The 20,283-nt window shown below is 46.0% G+C and overlaps 1 protein-coding gene across 1 annotated transcript in view; it reads right to left on the bottom strand.

The window, feature by feature from the left end:
* The window catches only part of pip5k1bb (phosphatidylinositol-4-phosphate 5-kinase, type I, beta b), a 35,528-nt gene that overhangs the window by 11,767 nt on the left and 3,478 nt on the right, over window positions 1–20,283 (bottom strand). Inside the window, exons 2-7 of the mRNA XM_080004345.1 lie at window positions 10,819–10,920; window positions 9,769–9,837; window positions 9,056–9,186; window positions 5,876–5,993; window positions 4,495–4,647; window positions 4,078–4,374 (exon numbers count right to left, since the gene is read on the bottom strand). Of these exons, the coding sequence (XP_079860471.1) occupies window positions 4,078–4,374; window positions 4,495–4,647; window positions 5,876–5,993; window positions 9,056–9,186; window positions 9,769–9,837 (768 nt within the window). The 5' untranslated portion in view covers window positions 10,819–10,920. The remainder of the gene's footprint in view (window positions 1–4,077; window positions 4,375–4,494; window positions 4,648–5,875; window positions 5,994–9,055; window positions 9,187–9,768; window positions 9,838–10,818; window positions 10,921–20,283) is intronic.

The raw sequence follows: 20,283 nt of genomic DNA, 5'->3' as shown, positions 1-20,283 counted from the left end.
CCGTTTTTTTAGGAGACCTCCTGTTATATCTCATCCCCGCCTTTTAAAATGGAGGAATATCGAATGACTGTCGGCACATTCAACAGTGCCGCGTTCGTGTGCCAACGGGGGCCGCCGGCTCCCAAAAGCTGGGCTGGGCTGTGGCCAGCCCCGCTTCGCCGCTGTCACATTAAAACACGTTATAAGAGGGGAGGCATTATCTCCATGCAGTTCATGGACCTTTTTCTTTTCCTTTTTTTTTTTTACACTTTGCCGTAGTTCTGCTCGAGCCTTTGATACCGGCTTTATCCCCATATAGTACTCCAAGTATTCCAAGGGCAACTTTAAAGAACGTGTTGCTTGGTTGTCTGTCCACGCGGGAGGAGATTGAACCCAGAAATGGTTGGTTTTGTCTGTTTGTGTTGTTCTTTGCCACATTCCACCACTATCCCCCCCCCCCCAAAAAAAACCCCATCATGTGCTCGTTTGATTATGTGTGCGCGCCAATTTATTTGTGAAATGAGATAAGCAGATTTAATTTCCCCGGGAAAAAAACACCATTCGTTCATGAATAACTCGACCTGGGTTCGTCCAACTTCTATCCTCGGGGGAGAAGGGCTCCGGATGCCAAACTTTTGATCAAAACAAGACCATAAAAAAAAAACGAAACAAAACAAACAAAAAAAATTATTAAAAAAAACAAAACAGCTTGATATCCACGTCGTCGCCCCAAACCGAACCCGCCAGGCGGCCGGACGGCCTGGCGCGCGGCAACGCTGATTCGACCAGGGGGAAATTGCGCCGATCCGCTTGGTATTCGGCGCACGTTCGGGCGGCGGGGCTGTCAGAGATATTAAGCCAGCGCCATGTCCGGCTCGCTGCTTCTGCCGCTCCGCATGCCATTATCGGCATCCTCCGCTTCGCTCGGCATCGTGCAGGCCTCCGTGCGTCACGGACGCGGGACGGCCGCGCCCTCCCGCGCGGAACCGTCGGACGGCAGTAAAAGGAGGAAGAAAAACAGTGGGGTTTTTCTTTTTGTTTGTTTTTTTTAATATTTCCTCCACCCTTTTCACCCCGCTGTCCTCTCCCGCCGCGCGTCGGCCTCCGCCCTCCTATTTTGTGTCGCTGCTGCATTCTCTAAGAGCTGCTTACTCATCTGAATGGACGGAGATTCTGCTTAGGAGGCATTTTGCTTCCTGCCCAGGAGGCCGAGGCAGGAAGCCGTGACAATAACAAACCAGAGAGCACCGACACTGTCCCGAGCAGCACACACGCGCACGCACGCACACACGCACACGCACACACACACACACACACACACACACACACACACACACACACGCTTGTTCTTTTATGGAAATTTGAGAGTGTATGAGTGTGTACATGTTTGTGTCTCTTTGTATGTATATGTGTGTGTGTGTATGTGTGTGTATGTGTGCGTGCGTGCGTGCGTAAGTGAATTTATATGTTTTGCGAGCTCACACGTGACAAGGACTTGGTTGACCCATTATTGTCAATTAAAGGGTAATTAACAATATTGCATTGCACTGTATATATTGGCTTCTATCCTTTAATATTAACACATGGAAAGAAATTGTTCTGTATAGAACCTGAGTCTGAAAGGTTCTTCGTGGAACTAAAATGGGGTTGTTCTACGCCGTCGCCCTGAAGAACCGTTGACCACTTCAGTCGGCCAGGTTAGTTTCGCGTGCGTACTTGCTTATCTGTAGCTGCTTTGACGGTCATTTCCACACTATCTCAAGGAGCTCAGGCACTGTTGTTGGATTTTTTTTTTTTGGTTGACGCACTCCGTCATTCGCCGTTCCGAAACCTTTGAAACCGCCCTTACGAGAGCGGCGCCCTTTCCAGCGCCCCAGCAGTTAAGAGAGAGGCACATGACCTGGCGGAGCGATAGGCCGCCTCAAAAGGTGCCTGCAAAACAACCTCCAAGGGACAAAGGTGCTTGGCCGAAAAGAAAAAAAAAAAAAAAAAAAGATTGTGAGGGAGGGAACGAGAGACGGCAAAGTAAGAAAAAGGAAAAGTTCAAAATAAGTTGAGGGTTGAGACGGCCATAGAATTGAGATATCAGTGCTCTAGGTGGTCAACAACAACAAACATAGGCGCGTGAATGTCTGTTACTTAACAGTCTTAAACATACCCACAGCATCACGTAGGTTATTACCGCTAACTGCATTCCATGGGCCATCAATCACAGGCCGACAACAAAGGACCACGATTATCCTCTTCCCGCCAAAAGAAGCCAAAAGATCAAAAACAATTAAACAGAGGCTATTGTGTCAGAAGTCATTAAATGCTACCCGAGCGGGTTGCCAGGTCTGATGGTTTTGGCAGGAACCCAGCTTTCCTTTCCTGCCCTCTGATGCTCTGATCCACAAACACAGCCTCTCCCTGGTTACATCAGTCATTTTATGTCAACAGAGATTTCATGAGGACCCCTGGAGTAGCTGTGTGTGTGTGTGTGTGTGTGTGCGTGCGTGCGTGCGCACTTAGCAATTACCTTTTATCATGTATAACAAGGTTATTAATCAGAATACACCACAAGGGGGTTTTGATAACCAAGGTACAATGAGAATAGTACATTGGTCGTACATCAATAGCGCATCAACCAAGTCATTTTTGATGATATACTGGTTTTTTTTTTTGTTTGTTTTTTTTATTAAAAGGCCTCCACAACTGGTTAATGCCACAATGCCTCACACTCGGGATTTGTCTCTGTATAGTTGGCGCAACATAACACAGACGCTAATTCAATTTGGTTTGACGTGACCTCTCCTTAGAATGTCCTTGACCAAAATGTTGTCAACAGAAATCTAACATGAGGAATGTAATCTCAGTGGAAGAATGAAAACCGTGCCTGAGCACAATGGACGCCCAGTGCTGGAGTCTCATGTGACTCGCTTTGTTCTGTTTGCGTTGTCAGGCACTTGTAACCCAGCGAGTGGAGTTTGACTCTCCTGCTTGACAATAGCCGTCACACTCCGCCACTTTACCCTGCGCCATCTCCTCGCCCCGGCTCCAAAGGAGCAAAGAAAAAACAAAAAAAAAACAAAACTGCGAGCCTCAGATTGGAGGTCTATCTTTAGATGGAGCACGGCTTCTCTCTCTCTCTCTCCCACTCCCTCTCTCTCTCTCTCTCTTTCTCTCCCTCTCTCTCTCCCTCTCCCTCTCCCTCTCCCTCTCCCTCTCCCGGGCTCATGTCCTAATCACATTCAGCATTTGGAGAGCTGTCATGTACTGGAACAAACTGGCGCAAAGTGGAAGGGGCAATACTTGGGAGTAGAGAGCGGTTGGAGACCTGGCGATGGAGGCTCAACAGACACCGGAAAAACACACACTGCAGTCCAGCGACAAATTGACAGAGAGTAGCACCGGGCAATAACTCAATATTAGCATTCAACGTCTTTCTGTGCCAACTTTGTAGTATAAATTTACATTGACAAGAACATACCACCTTAACTTTCTTAAAGCATTGACATTTTATCCAAAAATTTGTGTTTTGGGTCCCATATCGTACGTCATATTACCATATAGGTTGATCGGATTTTCAGAGAAAGGTAACCCTCAGCCTAAACAAGTAAACAGAGTGACACACACACACAGTGCGCCGTGCATCTTCAAGTTCCCGAAGCCCAGTTGCGTAACTTCAGGGCAAAGGTGGATCATTTCCCATTGGCAAAGTCATATCTTTAAACTTTGGCATATTCTCCTGCGAAACACAAACTTTGGCCCGCCCGAGAGACGTTCTGGAATGGGATATGACCTAATGTCCACAGGGGGTGGCAGGGCAGCCATTTAAGGGGATAAAACTGAAGGCATGGGAATGATCAGAGCTGACCCGACTCACCGAACTGACGTGGCAGTCATAGGAGTCGGCTCCCATTTCTCTATTCATGAGAAAAATACCAGAGAGTACTTCCTGGGTGTATCTCAGAGCTGTACAATTCTAAGAGTAAGGAGTCGGAGTGAGACCCTTCAGACCGAGGGGGTGGGGGGGCCTTTCACCGTGTTCAGGATAAACCCCAAGAGGCCTGGAAACTCTAAACTCCTTGAGAGCCGCGTGCTCCTTGTGGCCCTTACCCGGCAGTCTCTCTGGAGGGTCTTCATGAGGTTGTTGTAGGTCTCCGCGTCGAAGTACAGGCCCTCGTGCATGTCCTGGAAGTCCAGGTCCTTGTACGTGGGGCACGCCTTCTCCCGCTCCTTCCTGGACGCTCGCCTCTTGTAGGTGGATCCCTTTAGGTCGTACTTGTAGTGCATCTTGACGGAGCGGGGCAGGACGTTGTTCATCACCACCAGTCGAATGTTGATGCCTCCAGACTGGATGCAGTAGAGCCCGTAGAACTTGGGTAGTAGCGTGCGCGGGTTCTGGTTCAGGTTCTGCAAGGCACGATGCAAACGGCAGATGTTGTAATTAATGCGATGGTTCCGTAATGCCAAAATAGTCACCCCGTCCTCCCCCAATCTACCCCATAAAATTAAGATTCCAGGCGTCCTCACCATGTAGTACCCGGGAAGTAGTCTCTGGAGAAACTTGGCCTCCTTGTGCTGGACGGTTTTGATGATAAACTCATCATCGCTGGTCAGGTAGAAGAGGGAGCCGCTGGCCCCCGGGTTGGAAAGCTCGATGAGAGGCTCGTTAACTAGGGAGTACTGAGGAGGGAAAACAATAGAAACATTTTTTTAAAGCCTGAATGTAATCTAAAAAAAACACAACATTATCTACAAGCAAACTGCCAGACTTGATGAGCAGCTTTGTGTGTTGCCAATAGGATACACATCACATGGCAACAGCCTTTTGACTGGAAAAACAATCTAGAGCACAGAGGCTATTTACCGACCAAATGTTGATGTACAAATGGAATTTAATAAAAAATATACGTTGCAAAATTCTATTTATCCGGAGTGAGCCTGCACAGACTATGAGCAGCCTTCAAACAACGCGTTAGGAACCTCACTGCACAGGGAACTAAATGTGACTGTGAGATGAGAGGCAATCCCCTCGCTCCTCCAGAGACCGACGGACATCTGCAGTCACGTTGGCGGTACTGGCGGCACAAACACATTCGCGGTTTATTTTCATTTGCATTATGGACTTGCCGGATAGCATACGCAAGTCTGTGTGTGTGTGTGTGTGTGTGTGTGTGTTTGTATATATAAACACTTTTGTGTTTGTGTGTGTAATTGTGTGTGTGTGTGTGTGTGTGTGTGTGTGTGTGTGTGTGTGTGTGTGCGCGCGCGCGTGTTGTTAATTAAACTCTGCAGTGGCTTCTGTCTGAATTAATTCATAATTACCTCAAGGACACCCATCAAGAGCCTCCGTGTCTTTGTGTTGCATTTTCCCTCCGACTTTCTTTTAAACCCTTTCTCTATTAATTACGTGCCGAACAATGTGACTTGGCAGCACAAAATCAAACTGCAGCGTTCTGAACGCTTTTCAAAGTAAATGGGGAATAGAGGGAAAAAAAAAAAAAAAAAAAAAACCAGCACGGATGCTGCAGAATGTTAATGTAAAAATTAAAGTCAAACCAAAAAAGGCAAGTACAGGATAAGGCGTGATGTTTAACGAATGGGATGAGTATATTCTAGGGAATAGATGTAAGTCGAGTAAACGTCAAATAGAATCTGGACAGGAAATAGGATCTCGTAATGGCGTAAAGCATAATGATGTGAATGTGGTTTCCTGTAAAAGTCCTTTTGCTGCAGCTCTATGAGTAGGGGTTGTTGAAACCACACACACACACGCACACACACACACACACACACACACACACACACACACACACACACTCCCCCGAGGAACTGTAATAGTCTTGTTTTGCAATCAACCCTGTCCAGCGGAATAATGACAAGCAGTCAAGACGGGGACGTCAAGCCTCACCAGGTAATCATCCGGTTTGATCCCAAACAAGTCCCTGAAGTAGCGAAATGCCAGCGGGGCGTAGGTTTTGAAGCGGAAGTCCGGGTAGTGATGCGCCGGTGTCAGGTTGCTCCCCTCGCTGATCGTCCAACAGCCGTCCCAAATAAAAAAAGAAATTTAAATTTAAATTAAAAAAAAAGAAAAGGATCAACATTAGTTTTAACAACGGTTCAAGGTGAAATCAAGGACCATGAAGACACAGATGTTCCAAACGTGAACCAGAAGACATCGGTGTCCTTACCCCAGGCACTAGGAACTAACTACTAACACCATGGACAGAATATAATATTCGTGACTGGGCATCTATTGACTTCCATTAAGCAGCTCGGTGGGCAACCGAAATGTGAGCCATTCTGTGTGAGCGGCCCAGAGTAAAGTCATCTATGGGAACCTAGATCGACCAGTATTGTGATGACAAACGGGGCCGGGGTAGAGTTCCGTTTCCTGGAGACAGAAGATGGCTCTGATTACTGGATCCCAACAATACCCAAACGCCAGGGCAACACATGAGACCAGTGACCTGGGATTGAATGAGAGCGAAACAGCGAAAATAAGAGAGAGAAAAAAAAAAAAAAAAAGCAATAACCCACATTTTTGTTGGGTTTAATATCTCTGGAGACCTGACATTCCCCGACTGGCACGGCTCACACACAGACGGGCCGTGTTTCGTAAGCCATGTACCCATGTGCCAGCAGGACAACTCAAGAATTTCTTGATAAGGCTGCGGTGAGTCAGCTTTCCTAAGCCTCTTGTAAAATAACATTTGAATTAATCTGATTTTCCTTGCCCCTCTAAAATGACCAAAAGTGGGTTAATGAAGGCTTTTTTGTGTTCCCAGGGCGCCACTAAATATAGTCCATGTACTGAGGCCTTGCATTGTTTGCTGGGGAAGAAGGCTTCAGTGTTGTTGTTGCAGACTGGTGTTACGTTCCGTAATGGGAAACGGCCAATAGTGCAACACTAGAGCTGTGATTACTCCAAAGGAGCCCGACTGCTCCACTTGGCAAATGCGCACAAGAATAATTACCTGCAGCCGCACGGCACTTTATAGGTCTGAGAAAAAATAGGCTCTTTTATTTTGATAGATTTTCTCAGTTGGGATCGGATGAATCCGATTTGAAGACAATAAAATACCCAATAAAGAGACCAGATACTTGTTTATTTTAATAGGTAACGGGTATAAACATATTTCCTAGATTACATTGATCAAATAACCGTCAGTCATTAGTCCTTTAAAGTTAGTTGCAGCCCTGCTAGTCTCATTCCACTCATTCAGAGGAGTGTATTTTGTGTGACTTTGGTCTGTTTCTAATAGCGAATGTGGCTCGGAGCACATTTCCCACAGTGAATAGCACCACCAACGACACATTCTTTACCCAGCAAGGTGGTGCTGGCCAATGTGAAAGCATTTGTTATTAGACTAATAAATATATGGGTACACAGTACACCAAGCAATCTGCTTATATATTCTATGTTAAATCCTATGTTAAAGAATCCATCGCAAAAACAATCTGGTTCTTTACAATGAACGTATGATATGTATAGTATGATAACAGTCCAAAACAATATATATTTTTTCAAATTCTCTAACTATATTCAGTCCACAAATGTTTGTGTACCACAATATGATGATGTAGTAAGTAACACTACTGAAAGCAGCTACTGTCGACCAGCTGCCCGGTCTCAACGGGCTGTCAGCGCCCGAATCGACGAGAGCCAACAACAATGTTTGCATAAATCATCCATCTGGATTTGTATAATGGCTCAAGAGTTAGCATGTGCAGAAGCTCCACCTGAATACTAAACCACTGCCACCAATTCCTGGCAGAATATCTCCCATCGACTCGACTCACCCATCACCCAGAGGAAAGCCGGGACTCCGAAAAGGAAAATTCAGCAAAGCCCTTGCCTTGTTATCTAGCTGATCATTTCACTTAATTAAAAAAAAAAAAAAAAAGGTTGATATTCATTGACATTGATCACTTTCACTTAAAAACAGGTGAAAAATTAGTTTAAGTTACATTAAACCCTGTCCTTACATTAGACACCAACGTAAGAGCTCACGTAAGAAACTTCTCAAGGCTGTTGATGGAATGAGCAGATTCATGGAGATGATAGTCATAGGATGATGTTTTCAGCGACAGTAACAGGCTGATTTCAATGTTCACGGTAGAATAATCCCTGGAACGTTTTCTTTTTTTGTTTTGTTTTTTTCATCCAAGCACCATGACTAAGAGAAGCTAATTCACACCAATGATGAATGTGGCGGTTCCACGAAGCGGCGTCATTTCGTTGAATTAAATAATCAGTTTGCAATTTTTTCTGACCCAGGCCTTATTAAAATGTTAGTTCCCATCGTTTATAAGTGTTGAAGCTGAACGGGGGCACCTGCTGTAGCCAAAGCTTCATTGCTTATTTCATAGCCAAACTTGATTGCAAATCATGTCTCGGGGCAAGTTTGTGCAAATGCAGGGGGTCAAAGATGATTGGCTGCTGCACAGAATCTATGCCACACCTGGTCGGTCACAGAACTCTGGGTAAATAAATTTTAAGACGGATTGCCACTCAATGTAGTGACAGTTCACTGTCGTAACACTGGTGATTTAAAGAACAATACGTGTAGTATTCTTCTTCATTTGAATCTTGCTGACAGTGCTAGCACCTCATTAGGACACAGTGTGTTGGTATATACCAACACACTTTTTTTTTTTAACGGATGTTCGATTTCACATTTCCTCCGTCCCAGTGCCCTTAAAAGAAGAAAACCAATGAAGCTTTTGGGTGGAAAATGAATATAATCATACGGAGGGAAATTTAATTGAAAGGATCTAATCATTTATTCAGACAGAGGCCAGCAGATAACATTTAACCGGGTGCTATTATGAAGGCCAAGCTGTTCTCTTTCCCCCTTTTTTCCATTCATTTGCATTGCACAGCGTCAGGAATATAGCTACCATCTCTGCCCTGAGAAAGAAACTCTCATTTCCTGTCTCAATGTCCAGTAACCTTGGATTTACGTAATAGGGCTTTCAAAAAGGGGGATTCGTATAAAAATTCAAAGTAACATAAGCACTCTACATACCGAACACAGCAGTTTCGCAGCGTGAGCTCATATACCAGCAGACGGAAGCGAGTGCTGACCTTGGGAGGAAGACGCTCTCCACCACGTAGAAGTCCTGCATGAGGACGTCTCTGTCCGGCTTGGACGTCAGGTTGCCCACGGTGTAGCCGATGCCCAACTGGATCGCCCCTTTCAGAGCCGAGGACGTGGTCTGGACGAAAGGAGCGCAGGAGAACACGGCAACATTATCCCCGCCCCTCGTAGCGCCGCACGTTTTGTGAGGGTTATTATCAACCTGTTGTTTCAAATGAATCCACAACGACAGCCTTCGGCAGGGGTCATTGGAAGATCAACGCCGAGGACGGGAGGGTCTGATAACGACAACCTGACGGTAAGAACGCCTCTGATCTAATCTAGTGAGGCCTTGACCGCCTGTATCAAGTGTATACAACTGTAAAAGTGTTGTCGGGCAGTTTAGAGAAGCACTGCTTCTAAAGTGAAAAACACAATTACAGCAGAACCCGAGGGCGGCAAACCGGTCCCTGGCAGCGCGTCCCGGCACAGGTCAGGACATCATGTTCCCTGGATGTCTCATGAGGACGCATGTGACTCAAGGGTTTGAAGAAATAACGCTTATTGGGACTCTTTGCTTTTAAAACCGGCGACATTCCAAAATCAAATGTTGTGCAAGTCGTTTTGCAAGCATGGCAGGAAAAAAAACCAACAAAAAAAACAGAGTTCAGTGGGAGGGGGGGGGGGGGGCGTGAGACGCTCTGGTGGCACTTTTACACACCTTCTTGTAGGTTTTCTCTCTGCTGGTGTTCCATGACCCTCCCATCCCGTTTTCTGTTTTGGTTGACATCTGGTGAGGGAAAAAAATAGAACAAATAAATAAATAAATACATAAATACATAAATACATTAAAAAAATTATGGCGACAAGTTCAACAACTGTATGAATCAAACAATTTTTTGACACTATGTTCCAAAACTTCCTTATTGCACTGGCACCAAGTTCTGTAAAATCCAGTCTCCAAAGCTATAATCAACCACAGGGGTTTGTTAGAACCACCAACTTAATTCTCAAATGAAGTGCAGCACTATCGATATTCCTCTTGACAACTGGTCATTGTACGACTGAAATAGGTGTGGGGAAAATACGATGCTGGTGCTAAAAACACTGGGTCTCAATATCTGTGATAAGGATATCCTAATCCATGTAAAATCTATAACAACAAGTCAACAAATATTTAATTTGAATACCCAGAGGCGCAGTCGTATAAAGACAAAGGATAATTTGCTATTTGCTCGAGCAGTGGAGTCTCATTTCCATTGCATTTCAGTGTGTTGTGAACTGTGGTTTTTGACTGACTGGATTCCAGGTTATAGGAATTGTAGATAGCGGGGAAAATGAATATTTAATTGAAAGAGCTATTTAGAGATTTTTTTTTTTTTTTTTAAGTTGTGCGATGAAAGAATAATGCACAAAACACAGGGTCCGATTACCCCCTGTTGCTAAGCAGATCATTGCATATAACCCACATAAAACTATTTAATACAATAGTACGTTGACTATTTATACAGTACAACAGAACATCATTTATACTCATCTATCCTGTCAGGAAACCTTAACTAGGAGCAGTTAAGTTATTAATACATTTGGATAATAGACAGGTAAAAAGACGGGAAAAAGCTGACTGAGATTACCAGTCGATGTGGATAAGTGAGGTTTATATAAACCGGGTTTATTGTATATTAACTGTATTTATTCGGTAACGCCAGTCAGTCTTACTTTTCATTTGGTGATGGGATGCGCACAGAGAAAAGGGAAGTGAGTAACTTGCCTCGTTCAGTAGAAAGCTAGACTGCAGTGAAAAGGATCAGGGCCACATCGCTGTGTCGTCTGGTTGCAAACAGATCAGGAGGTTCACATGTGTCCGGACGCGCTGTGGGCCAGAAATAGAGGACACGCGGTCCAACATCATTACAAACCACTCGGACGCTGAGATGTCAAGTCTCAAGACAGAGTCCTAAAAACAAAAGACTTGTCCAGGGTTGCAGTCACTTTGGCGGACGGTCCCTCGAATCATTAATTTCTCTCTTGTTAAGTTTTGCCAGATAGCAAAGGGAATTTACTCTGTTGTTAAGAGCTACGTGTGCTCATTCATGCGTGTGTGTGAGTGTGTGTCTTATGTCTGTGTGCGTGTGCGTGTGCGTGTGCGTGTGCGCGTGTGCGTGTGTGTGTGTGTGTGTGTGCGTCACTGAAGTGTAATTGCTCTGTAGCCCCCGGGCGTAAACCGACCTGCCGCTGCAGCTTGGCTTACACACAACCAAGTCCCTGGTGATCCGCCCGCACCCTCCTACGTCCGAACCTTCTCCGACCCTGAGGTTCCCCCGCAGGCTTCACCTCCCTCTACACCTGCCCTTCCCTGCTCACTCTTTTTCTTCCCCTTTCTTATCCCTGCCCTCTTCCGCTTCGCTTTCCTCCGCTCTCTGTGTTGCTTAAGAAGACACAGGAGGACCCACATGAGTCAGGGCGGCTTGTGGTGTAACCTCACGGTGCGTTTGGGAGTTTGACCATGTGTCAGCGCAATTAAATGAATGACAGAAAAAAAAAAAAAAAAAGTGGAAAGTGCAAGAAGGGATTTGTGGTAAGAGGAAGCGATACAAAAAGAGCGACACGCACACAATACGGTTTGCATGTTTTTTTGGGGTTTTTTTTTTTTTGCTTTAGTTTGTCAGATTCTCTCCAACTAGCCCGCAGTAGCATCACCACCTGCATATAAATGCACCTACGAGTCCCAAAGCCCGGAGCGTTACGCAACCTTCTGTTCTCAGACCGAGAATTACCTGCCAATCATTAGCTCTACACCCAGGAAGTAGCGACAACCTTTACTATCATGTGCACCTCAAATATGAGGCAGAGTTGATAGAATGGTCTATTTACTCCTTGTGCAATTGAAAACTTCAAGTGGTAATCTGTAACACTGTTTTGTTAAAAAAAATCCCATATCCTACACTGTATTGGGCTGGCGCCTGGCACTTTATGAGAAACATCCATTCAATGTATTCGTGTTATGCATGTGTTCCTCTCTATGCTGTTTCCAAGTGATCAGCCATAGTTCATTTCATAAAGCAGTATAGAGAGTTGTGCTCAGTTAACAGAGGATATGGATGAACACAAAAAAAAAATATATATATATATATAAAGAAGAGGACTCTCGGATGAAAAAATATCCTCACCACAATAACAACAACAAAAGTTAATCAAAAGAAAGCAAACTTTGGAGAAAAGAAAGTGGCTCTTGGAGCAAAGCCAAACGCAAATGTTGGAGCGAATAAACCCCATTGCAGTTTCTAGGGGAATTCTGAGAGTAAGTGTGTAGTGTAGTGTAGTGTTACCCACCCGAGACAGACAATCTCATGGATTTCCACTTTAACGTGAGGTACTCAGAAGCAATGACCTTTAGAATGTAATATCATTATACCTCTGGAAAAAAATAAAAATACCCTATCCGGAGTCGTTAATTCACAAAGTCGCAATCGCATGTTGGAAGTAGTGAAACGGGTGACGGATGTTTCCTTCCTCCAGCGCCGAATCATCAGATCACTATGACTCTGATCTTAAATATGAGACAACAGTGAATGCTGTATCTCAGTGTGGCACTACGGCGATACGTTCAAATGCATTATTCAACAGAATGGACACAAACGCACTCACACTCGCACATGCACTCTCTCTCTCTCTCTCTCTCTCTCTCCGGTCTCCGTCACCAGGTCAGAGAGAACGCAGCAGACACGGAGTCCTTCTCTCCAGACTGTGGCCTCATCTGTGTGCCAGCCCTCCAGTTGCTATGAACAGAGGCAATAGCAATATAATCAGAACTTGATTAAGTAACATAACTCGATACACACTCGGGCACGTTGAAGGAGAACTCCAGCTGTTTGCTGTTTATTTGTTACTTCTATGCAAAAAAAAAAAAAAAAAAAAAAAAATTTTTATATTATACTGTACCAGGGGGAAAATTTGGCCACAAACCATGCATTTTATCTGTTTTTGGGGGTCAATCTTTTGCACTTCTGCAAATGATCTCTTTTGGCTATATCTTCATAACTTAAGAGAGTAGAAACAGGAAGTTTTAGTAGTTTTAAATAAAATGTGATATTACTGTTCTAGATATATTTAGAGATATTGAAAACATGTCAAACAATTTACCAAGAAACGTGCGACAATAATGTGAGTTTCCTGTTTCTTTTTTTTCTTTTTTTTTTAAGCTTAAATATTTGCCCCATTGGACTGCATTAGGCAAAGTGAGAAGCTGCAGCAGATTGGTAAGTTTCTCATTAGTAAAGTATGTTTCTGTAAGAGTATGTTGCTGTGAAACAGTTATAAATGATGGGAACAAAGTTTAAGATCTAGGTTGAAAAATAGCAAACCTATCCTTCAAATAACCTGGAAATCCTCTTTGGCTCTGGGGCATGAGCTGAGAGTGGAAGTGGATTGTTTAAGGTCGGTCACACACACACACACACACGCGCACACACACACACGCACACACGCGCACACACACACACGCACACACTCTCTTTCTCTGTCTGTGGCCTGACCCCATAACTCAGTCAGCTGGGAAGCCAACAGAACATTTCCAGAACAATCTGCGTGAGGCCCACGGTGGCAGGACTGTTGTTCGCCTCGCAACAAAGACAAGCAGATGGCTAGGTGGATGGAGGGATGGAGGGATGGATGATTTATAGGACTGAGCAATATGGATGACATTTTCTATGTATCACACTCCCTGATGGTATACCCAAAAAAAAACATGTTTACAAATTCAACTGAAGTTCCGGACATTGAAGTACATGTAACGATCATGTAACGTATGACATAAAAATTATCATCTTATCATTATTTCAGAATCCAAAAATTGACGATTCATGTCAATGTCAATCATTTAGAAATTGATCGGCCCAATGTGTTGTGGTCGGGCTGGGACCTAATGGGTATAGTGATACAACAGGTCAATACAGGCAAAGCACTGAAAGGATTATGTTATCAAATTGTGTGCGGATCAGAAAAGTAACCACCTTAAAAAGGTCAATCAATTACTATGCACATCTTTTATGTATGTTGCTTTGTGTGTTTTCTTCCGTCTCTCTGAAAGGTATAAAACGGCAATCCTTTGATTCTGATTCCCGGATCGTCCCGAAGGCACAGGCAGCAGAGCAGCCGGCGGAAAACCAGAAATTCCTTGCAAACTTTCCCAGAGCTCGGGGCGCACCGTCATGCCGGCAAACTGACACACATTTTTGCCCTCTCTCCACCCGTCTACGATCCCCCCCCACCGTGCTCACCCGGGAACTCCGCCGCCCTCAAAGCAAACACACTTAAGTGCCGATCAAACAGCCGTTCTCACGCGATAACCCCCTCGGCGGCGTCGACGACGTTGCCGCGGCTGCCATTTTGCCGTGGCCAGAGCCCAACTCACCTTTGCAATGAAATCAGTAAACTGCGGTACGCACGGTTAGGTCCCCACTCGATGCAAATGCAGAGCAAAGGAAATAAAACTGATACAGTTTTAAAACATAGTATCAGTGCTGTCGTGGTGGAATTTCTCCAATGATCCAAACAGGCATAACTAGCAGTAGTAGTGGTGGTAAAGCTGAGGTAAGATCTTAAAAGAGACACAGATGTTGAGGTTCAGATGCTAGAGTCCGTAAGAGTCACCATCCCCTTGCATTTGGTGTTTTGGACACGATGCAAAACACTTTTCAACCACTAGAGGAAGGAACAACCCGTGTATCGAAATCCACCTTGAGCCTTTTTGCCTTAACTTAGAGCTCCTAATCCTGGAAGCTTGGGTCCCATGTTGTTCTGAGTTTTTAGCCCGTTCTTTGTCTACGTTCTCTGAAGCGCATCTTCCCAGACACTTCAAGCTCGGCTTTCTGCAGCGGATTTCGTAACAAAGTCTGTTAGATTACATTTTTAATAGACGGTACCAAGAGGCAAACCTGGCTTTGAGAGACACGAGGCCGCAACACAAACTGGCAGAGTTTTATTGTATCCTTGGAGCCTTTTGAGACCCTAAAGAATACTTTTCACAGACATTCAGAAAAGCAGACAATTCTTAGTTTAGTTCCCCACAATGGTAATACAATATATTTCATAGGAAAGCATAGTGCTGGGGAATCAATGACAAATGTAAAGAACCCACTACCAGAGATTTATTTGCAAGATCATGTGATCAATGCTCTGGAGATACAGTCAGGCAGTGCGAGCGATGGGGTGTTGGTAATGATATATTATACGTTAACACGTATGCAGACAATGCAGCTTCTACATTACTTACATGCTAAGGGCACACAAGTTATAGTTCCAGGGATCCGGATGCGATTGGATTACTGCAGCAGAATGGAGACACAATGGGGAATCGATAGCAGAGCAGCGCCGCAGTGAGACCAAGAACATATTTCCTGGATTTCTTGACCTTGTATAAGACGTTGGAAAAGCGGAAATATCTGTATCCGAGTGGATGCATGTCCTGATGAGGGCTCAATCGATTTGATATTTGTTTTGCAAACAATATGGATTAAAGGGCCTTAAAAAGAGGATATCTGTGATTAAGTGCGGATATGTATACTGTTTTTCCACCGGCTAATTCAAAAATCAATCAGCCACCGAGATAAACAACTCTTGCAACAAACATCTCGTCAATCAACATGCGTGTGATTTAATTGAATTCTTCCTAGGTTCAGGACTTCAAAAGACTGTACAAACTCCCCCCCCCCAAACACCATCTATATAGTTGTATGGCTAAATCTGGATGGCTTGTTGTGGTCCTCTGTCTGAGTGGCGGTGGTGGTGGGGCACCGGTCTCTGTCCTGCTGACGCCTTTGTGTTAGCTCTCTTTGTTGCGTTCCTTTTATGTCGGTGCCACACTCCCCTGATGGAACACACTCCGACTGTACCATCACATATAACAGGCTCAGACGAATATGTGAAATGTGAAATGTGTGGCGTCCGGGCAATGAACATGTGAATTTGCTCTGTTGCTAAAACATTTCATTACATTTGAAGATATACTAGGTATCTTCTCCGGCGAGGCGGAGTGGATCCGTCATAAATACAGTATAAACTTGTTAAACCCCGTGAAGCACCTCCATGCAATACACATAATATGTGTATTGCATGGAGGTGCTTCACAGGGCAGTTCCACTTCAAATTAAACTTTAAATACACAAAAAGCCACACAGGTATAGGTACTATAGTACAGGTAGTATATATACACTCTATATATTCTCCCCCTCCCTCTATCTCCCCCCCTCTCCCTTCCTCGCTCTCTCTCTCTCCCTCTCCTTCTCTCTCTCTCTCTCCCTCCCTCTTCCCTTCTCGTTCTCTCCCCTCGAGAGGTGCGTTTGTTTGCGTCATCCTCTCCCTCTCACCTCGATGGTGTCCATGCGCTTTGGCCCTCCACAGCAGCACTGCAGAGCACAGCCTGCTGGGACGGGGAGGGGAGGGGAGGGGAGGGAAGGGGAGGGGAGAGGAGGGCCACTTATCTAAACAACACAATCATCTGTGTCTCCACAACACGATGCTGCGAGGTGAAGTGGGATGTAGTTGTGAAATACGCGAGCTCTCCGGAATGCGAGCGGCTGCGGTGCATCCCTCACTGTCGCTTACAGTCAGTGCTGCAGTGCAGCCCGGGCTCCCAACGGTGTGTGTGTGTGTGTGTGTGTGTGTGTGTGTGTGTGTGTGTGTGTGTGTGTGTGTGTGTGTGTGTGTGTGTGTGTGTGTGTGTGTGTGTGTGTGTGTGTGTGTGTGTGTGTGTGTGTGTGTGCGTGCGTGTGTGCGCGTAAACAAAGACTGCATGTGACCTTTTGCCGATGGCAAATAGAGTAAGCAGGTAGGAGGAGGGGGTGAGAAGCGAGAAGTTGTATACTTAATGACTACGCTTGAGGTAGCGACAACCTTTTTAACGTTACATGAAGACGCAGTTCAGAAAACAGGAGATGGAGAGAGGGGCAAGAGGCGGAACGTTCGATTTGGATATACTATTTGGTCTCCCAAAATAGTACAGTTGTTAATTCTCATTGCTCCAAGACAATGGAAATAGCCGGAGCAGCGCAGTACTTTCCATGATGTAGAGCAGTCAACACTGCATGGGGTTATCTGTGAGTATAGCAGAAACAGCGCTGAAAATTGCGCACCGTTCTCAGAGGCGAGGTGTAAGACAGCGTCTGAGACGACAACAGCGGAGGGAATAACAGAGAATTTCCTGTGCGTATTTGTTATTCAGGGAGTGTCCCCTCTCGAGTTCCACTCCGCGTGAGAGAGGAGTGGAACTCTGAGGAGCGGGTCACCTATTGTGTCCAGAGGGTCACGTAACCGAGAAACACACACAGGAGTGTATAAAGCATATAGAGAGAGCGAGAAAACAGACAATAGTCTCTCCATCAGAGCCGAGGAGAGCCCTCCCCGATAGAGACGCCGCACAGCGTGAACAGTGTCCTCCCAGTGAGCGAGGGGAAAGCTCTGAGGAGTGGAAAGGCTTTTTTTTTTATTTATTTTTTTTGCTCATTGTGTTCAACCAAGAATGTGCATGTGCATGTAAGCTCGCCCTGTCTCCGAACGCAGCAGCCCACTGAAAACACAGTCACATGACACAGTCACACACTGAGCGAGACTCAGTCCTTCCCTGGAGTCCAAGGTCCTTTTCTCCTCCTCCTCCTCCTCTTCCTCCTCACAGCCGCAGGCGTGACAGCTGGGGGTTATTAAATATGTATATCGCTGCGGACCGGACGGAGTGTGTTATCGAGCCACGTTTATTATTAGCATTATTATTATTATTATTTCTGGAAGGGGTCAAGCTTGACCTCAAGTCAAGCAATCCGCTTTCGATGGTGGATTTAGCCACTTTGTTATATTATGTTCTTCTCATGTATTATTCTGACGTACTGTTGTTGCTTCAAACACCATTCCTGCTCCCTACCCGTATCTATGATCTGTTTATTAGTTATTGGGTAACATTATGTGAGTTTATGGGAATGTCCTTGAGAGGTTTTCTTTATTTATAAGATGGTGACATTCAAGTTAGACACTTGAAAATATTCTGCACAGGTCGTAATAATAATAATAATAATAATAATAATAATAATAATAAGCGAAGGGATCCATTTGGACGGGCCTAGTTCCTTTTTTTTTTAAACCTGTGCTGTCAGCATGCTGGGCATACAACACAGAGTATTTGTATGCCATTGCATTCAGGACAGAGTCAGTCTGCAAGTGGCGTTCAAGTTCTCAACCTGCAATGCAACTCTATTAATTCTTAAAACATCAAGAACTGCTGCAATAACTCTGTCCTGTGGACGTCCTGTAGAATGACAAGAGCACAGTTTTTGGTTATGGAGAGTCACCACCAACCCCCCTCTGTGGAGAACTATTTATCATGTTTGGGTCTATAACCAACTGATCACTACCCCAAGAGGGGGAGAATCACCATGGTGAGACAAATAAACATAGAAACAAACAACATTTACACAAAAACATTAACATTGGATGACAACATGTATTGAAAAACAGTGAATTAGGTCCAGGAAAACTGGAACTAGAACTCATCACGTGGCCTCTTCCTGTCATAATTATGGCAGCAAAGTAGGGAGGAAAGGAGAGGAATGCAACCAGGAGGGTGCTGGGGTGCACTTGAAGCAGAGGTGTGTGTGTGTGTGTGTGTGTGTGTGTGTGTGTGTAAGATGTCCACCAGTGAGTGTACATGACTTATCCCCATTGGTACTGGTGTACATTTCATTACATTTACATTTTAGTCATTTAGCAGACGCTTTTATCCAAAGCGACTTACAATTGTTCAAACACCGACGGACGCAGCCATCAGGAGCAATTAGGGGTTAAGTGTCTTGCTCAAGGACACTACAGCATGCTAGCAGGAGGAGCCTGGGATCGAACCAGCAACCTTTAGATCGCTACACCACCAGCTCTACCGCCTGAGCTACCATCCCCGTAAGAGCAGTCGAATGTTGAATGTGTAGAATGTCGGTATTAAGCCCCCCTGAAATCCACAGCCCCGTGGACACCCCTTGGCTGCAGGAAATCCCCGGGTACCCTGCCCTACGTCCACAGAGAAGCCAGAGGGCCGTGGAGCAACCCCCACGCCCAGAGGAGCATGACCCAGTCCCAGGGAGCACGAGGAGACCCCGCACCCCAGGGGTGCAGGCACAAGACGCAGCGGCCGGCACAGAACCCGGGCCATGGGCACAAGGCTCCGGGCCGTGGGCCCGGATCACGGCCCCACGGCCACAGACCGACACCCCGCCCGAGCCGCCCGCCCCACGGGCGAGCCGGCAGGGCCCCCACGCCCACCCACGCCCCGCACAAGGGGGAGGCCCGCCCCACCGCAGCCGACCGGACGCCCCACCCGGCGTGAGTGCCAAGTGCCCATACACGTAGCAGCATGTGCCCAGCGCAGGGCACCTCGATGTTACACACACACCCCCCCGGCAATGCTGGCAGGCCGCCAGGTATACAAGCCCTCCACCACCCCCAGCACCTGGGGCGCCCGCCACAGAGAAGCCGCGCCGCAGAAGCAAAAGGCCAACAGCCGCCCTCCACACCCACAACGGCAAGTAGTCCCCCCAGGGGCCCCCGGAAGGCTGGCGGCGCTCTCCGTAGCCCCGCCAGGTCACAGCACATCCCCAGCCACCAGGCGCAAGCCGTCAGGACTCCAGCCACCCGACCCCCCCCCCCCCCCCCGGCCAGCGACTCCCGCACCAACCCGCCAGCGACCGGCAACCCCGGAAAACAAAAAAGCCCAGTGCACAATGTGTGCTGTTGGTAATTGCAGTTAAAATTGCGGGGTTGGGGGTGCGAGTCCTTCAGGCAAGTCAAACCCGAATCACTCGCACCCCTCCTGTCCCGCCCGTGGACGGGCCTAGTTCCATAAAGACTGCCCGTAGGACTCACACTGCCGCATCCAACCCTGATCCAGGGAGCTGCATTTTTCAGCCAATCACAGAGCAGCGTAGAGGTCCACCTCGAGACATTTAACTGACAACTTAACGCCGGTGGCAACGTGCTCTGAGGACAAAAAACAGGAAACTCCCCTTTGGAGGTCATTTACGTCAAAGAGATATAAAAGGGGCATTTCTACATCTAGATTTAGCTGCGGTTACATAACATGGCCGAAGAGCATGTTTGCTTTTTTTTTTTTTTAAAAGGCTTCACAGGAACACATTTCTCAGCCAACGTATGAATTTAAGGGTTCAGCGATTTGGTTCGAAAACACAACGGCAATTGCACA

This window comes from Zeus faber, assembly GCF_960531495.2.
Source record: "Zeus faber genome assembly, chromosome: 7".
Lineage (NCBI taxonomy): Eukaryota > Metazoa > Chordata > Actinopteri > Zeiformes > Zeidae > Zeus > Zeus faber.
The sequence above is the reverse complement of the archived record's forward strand: the minus strand, read 5'-3'. Positions and strand labels throughout refer to the sequence as shown.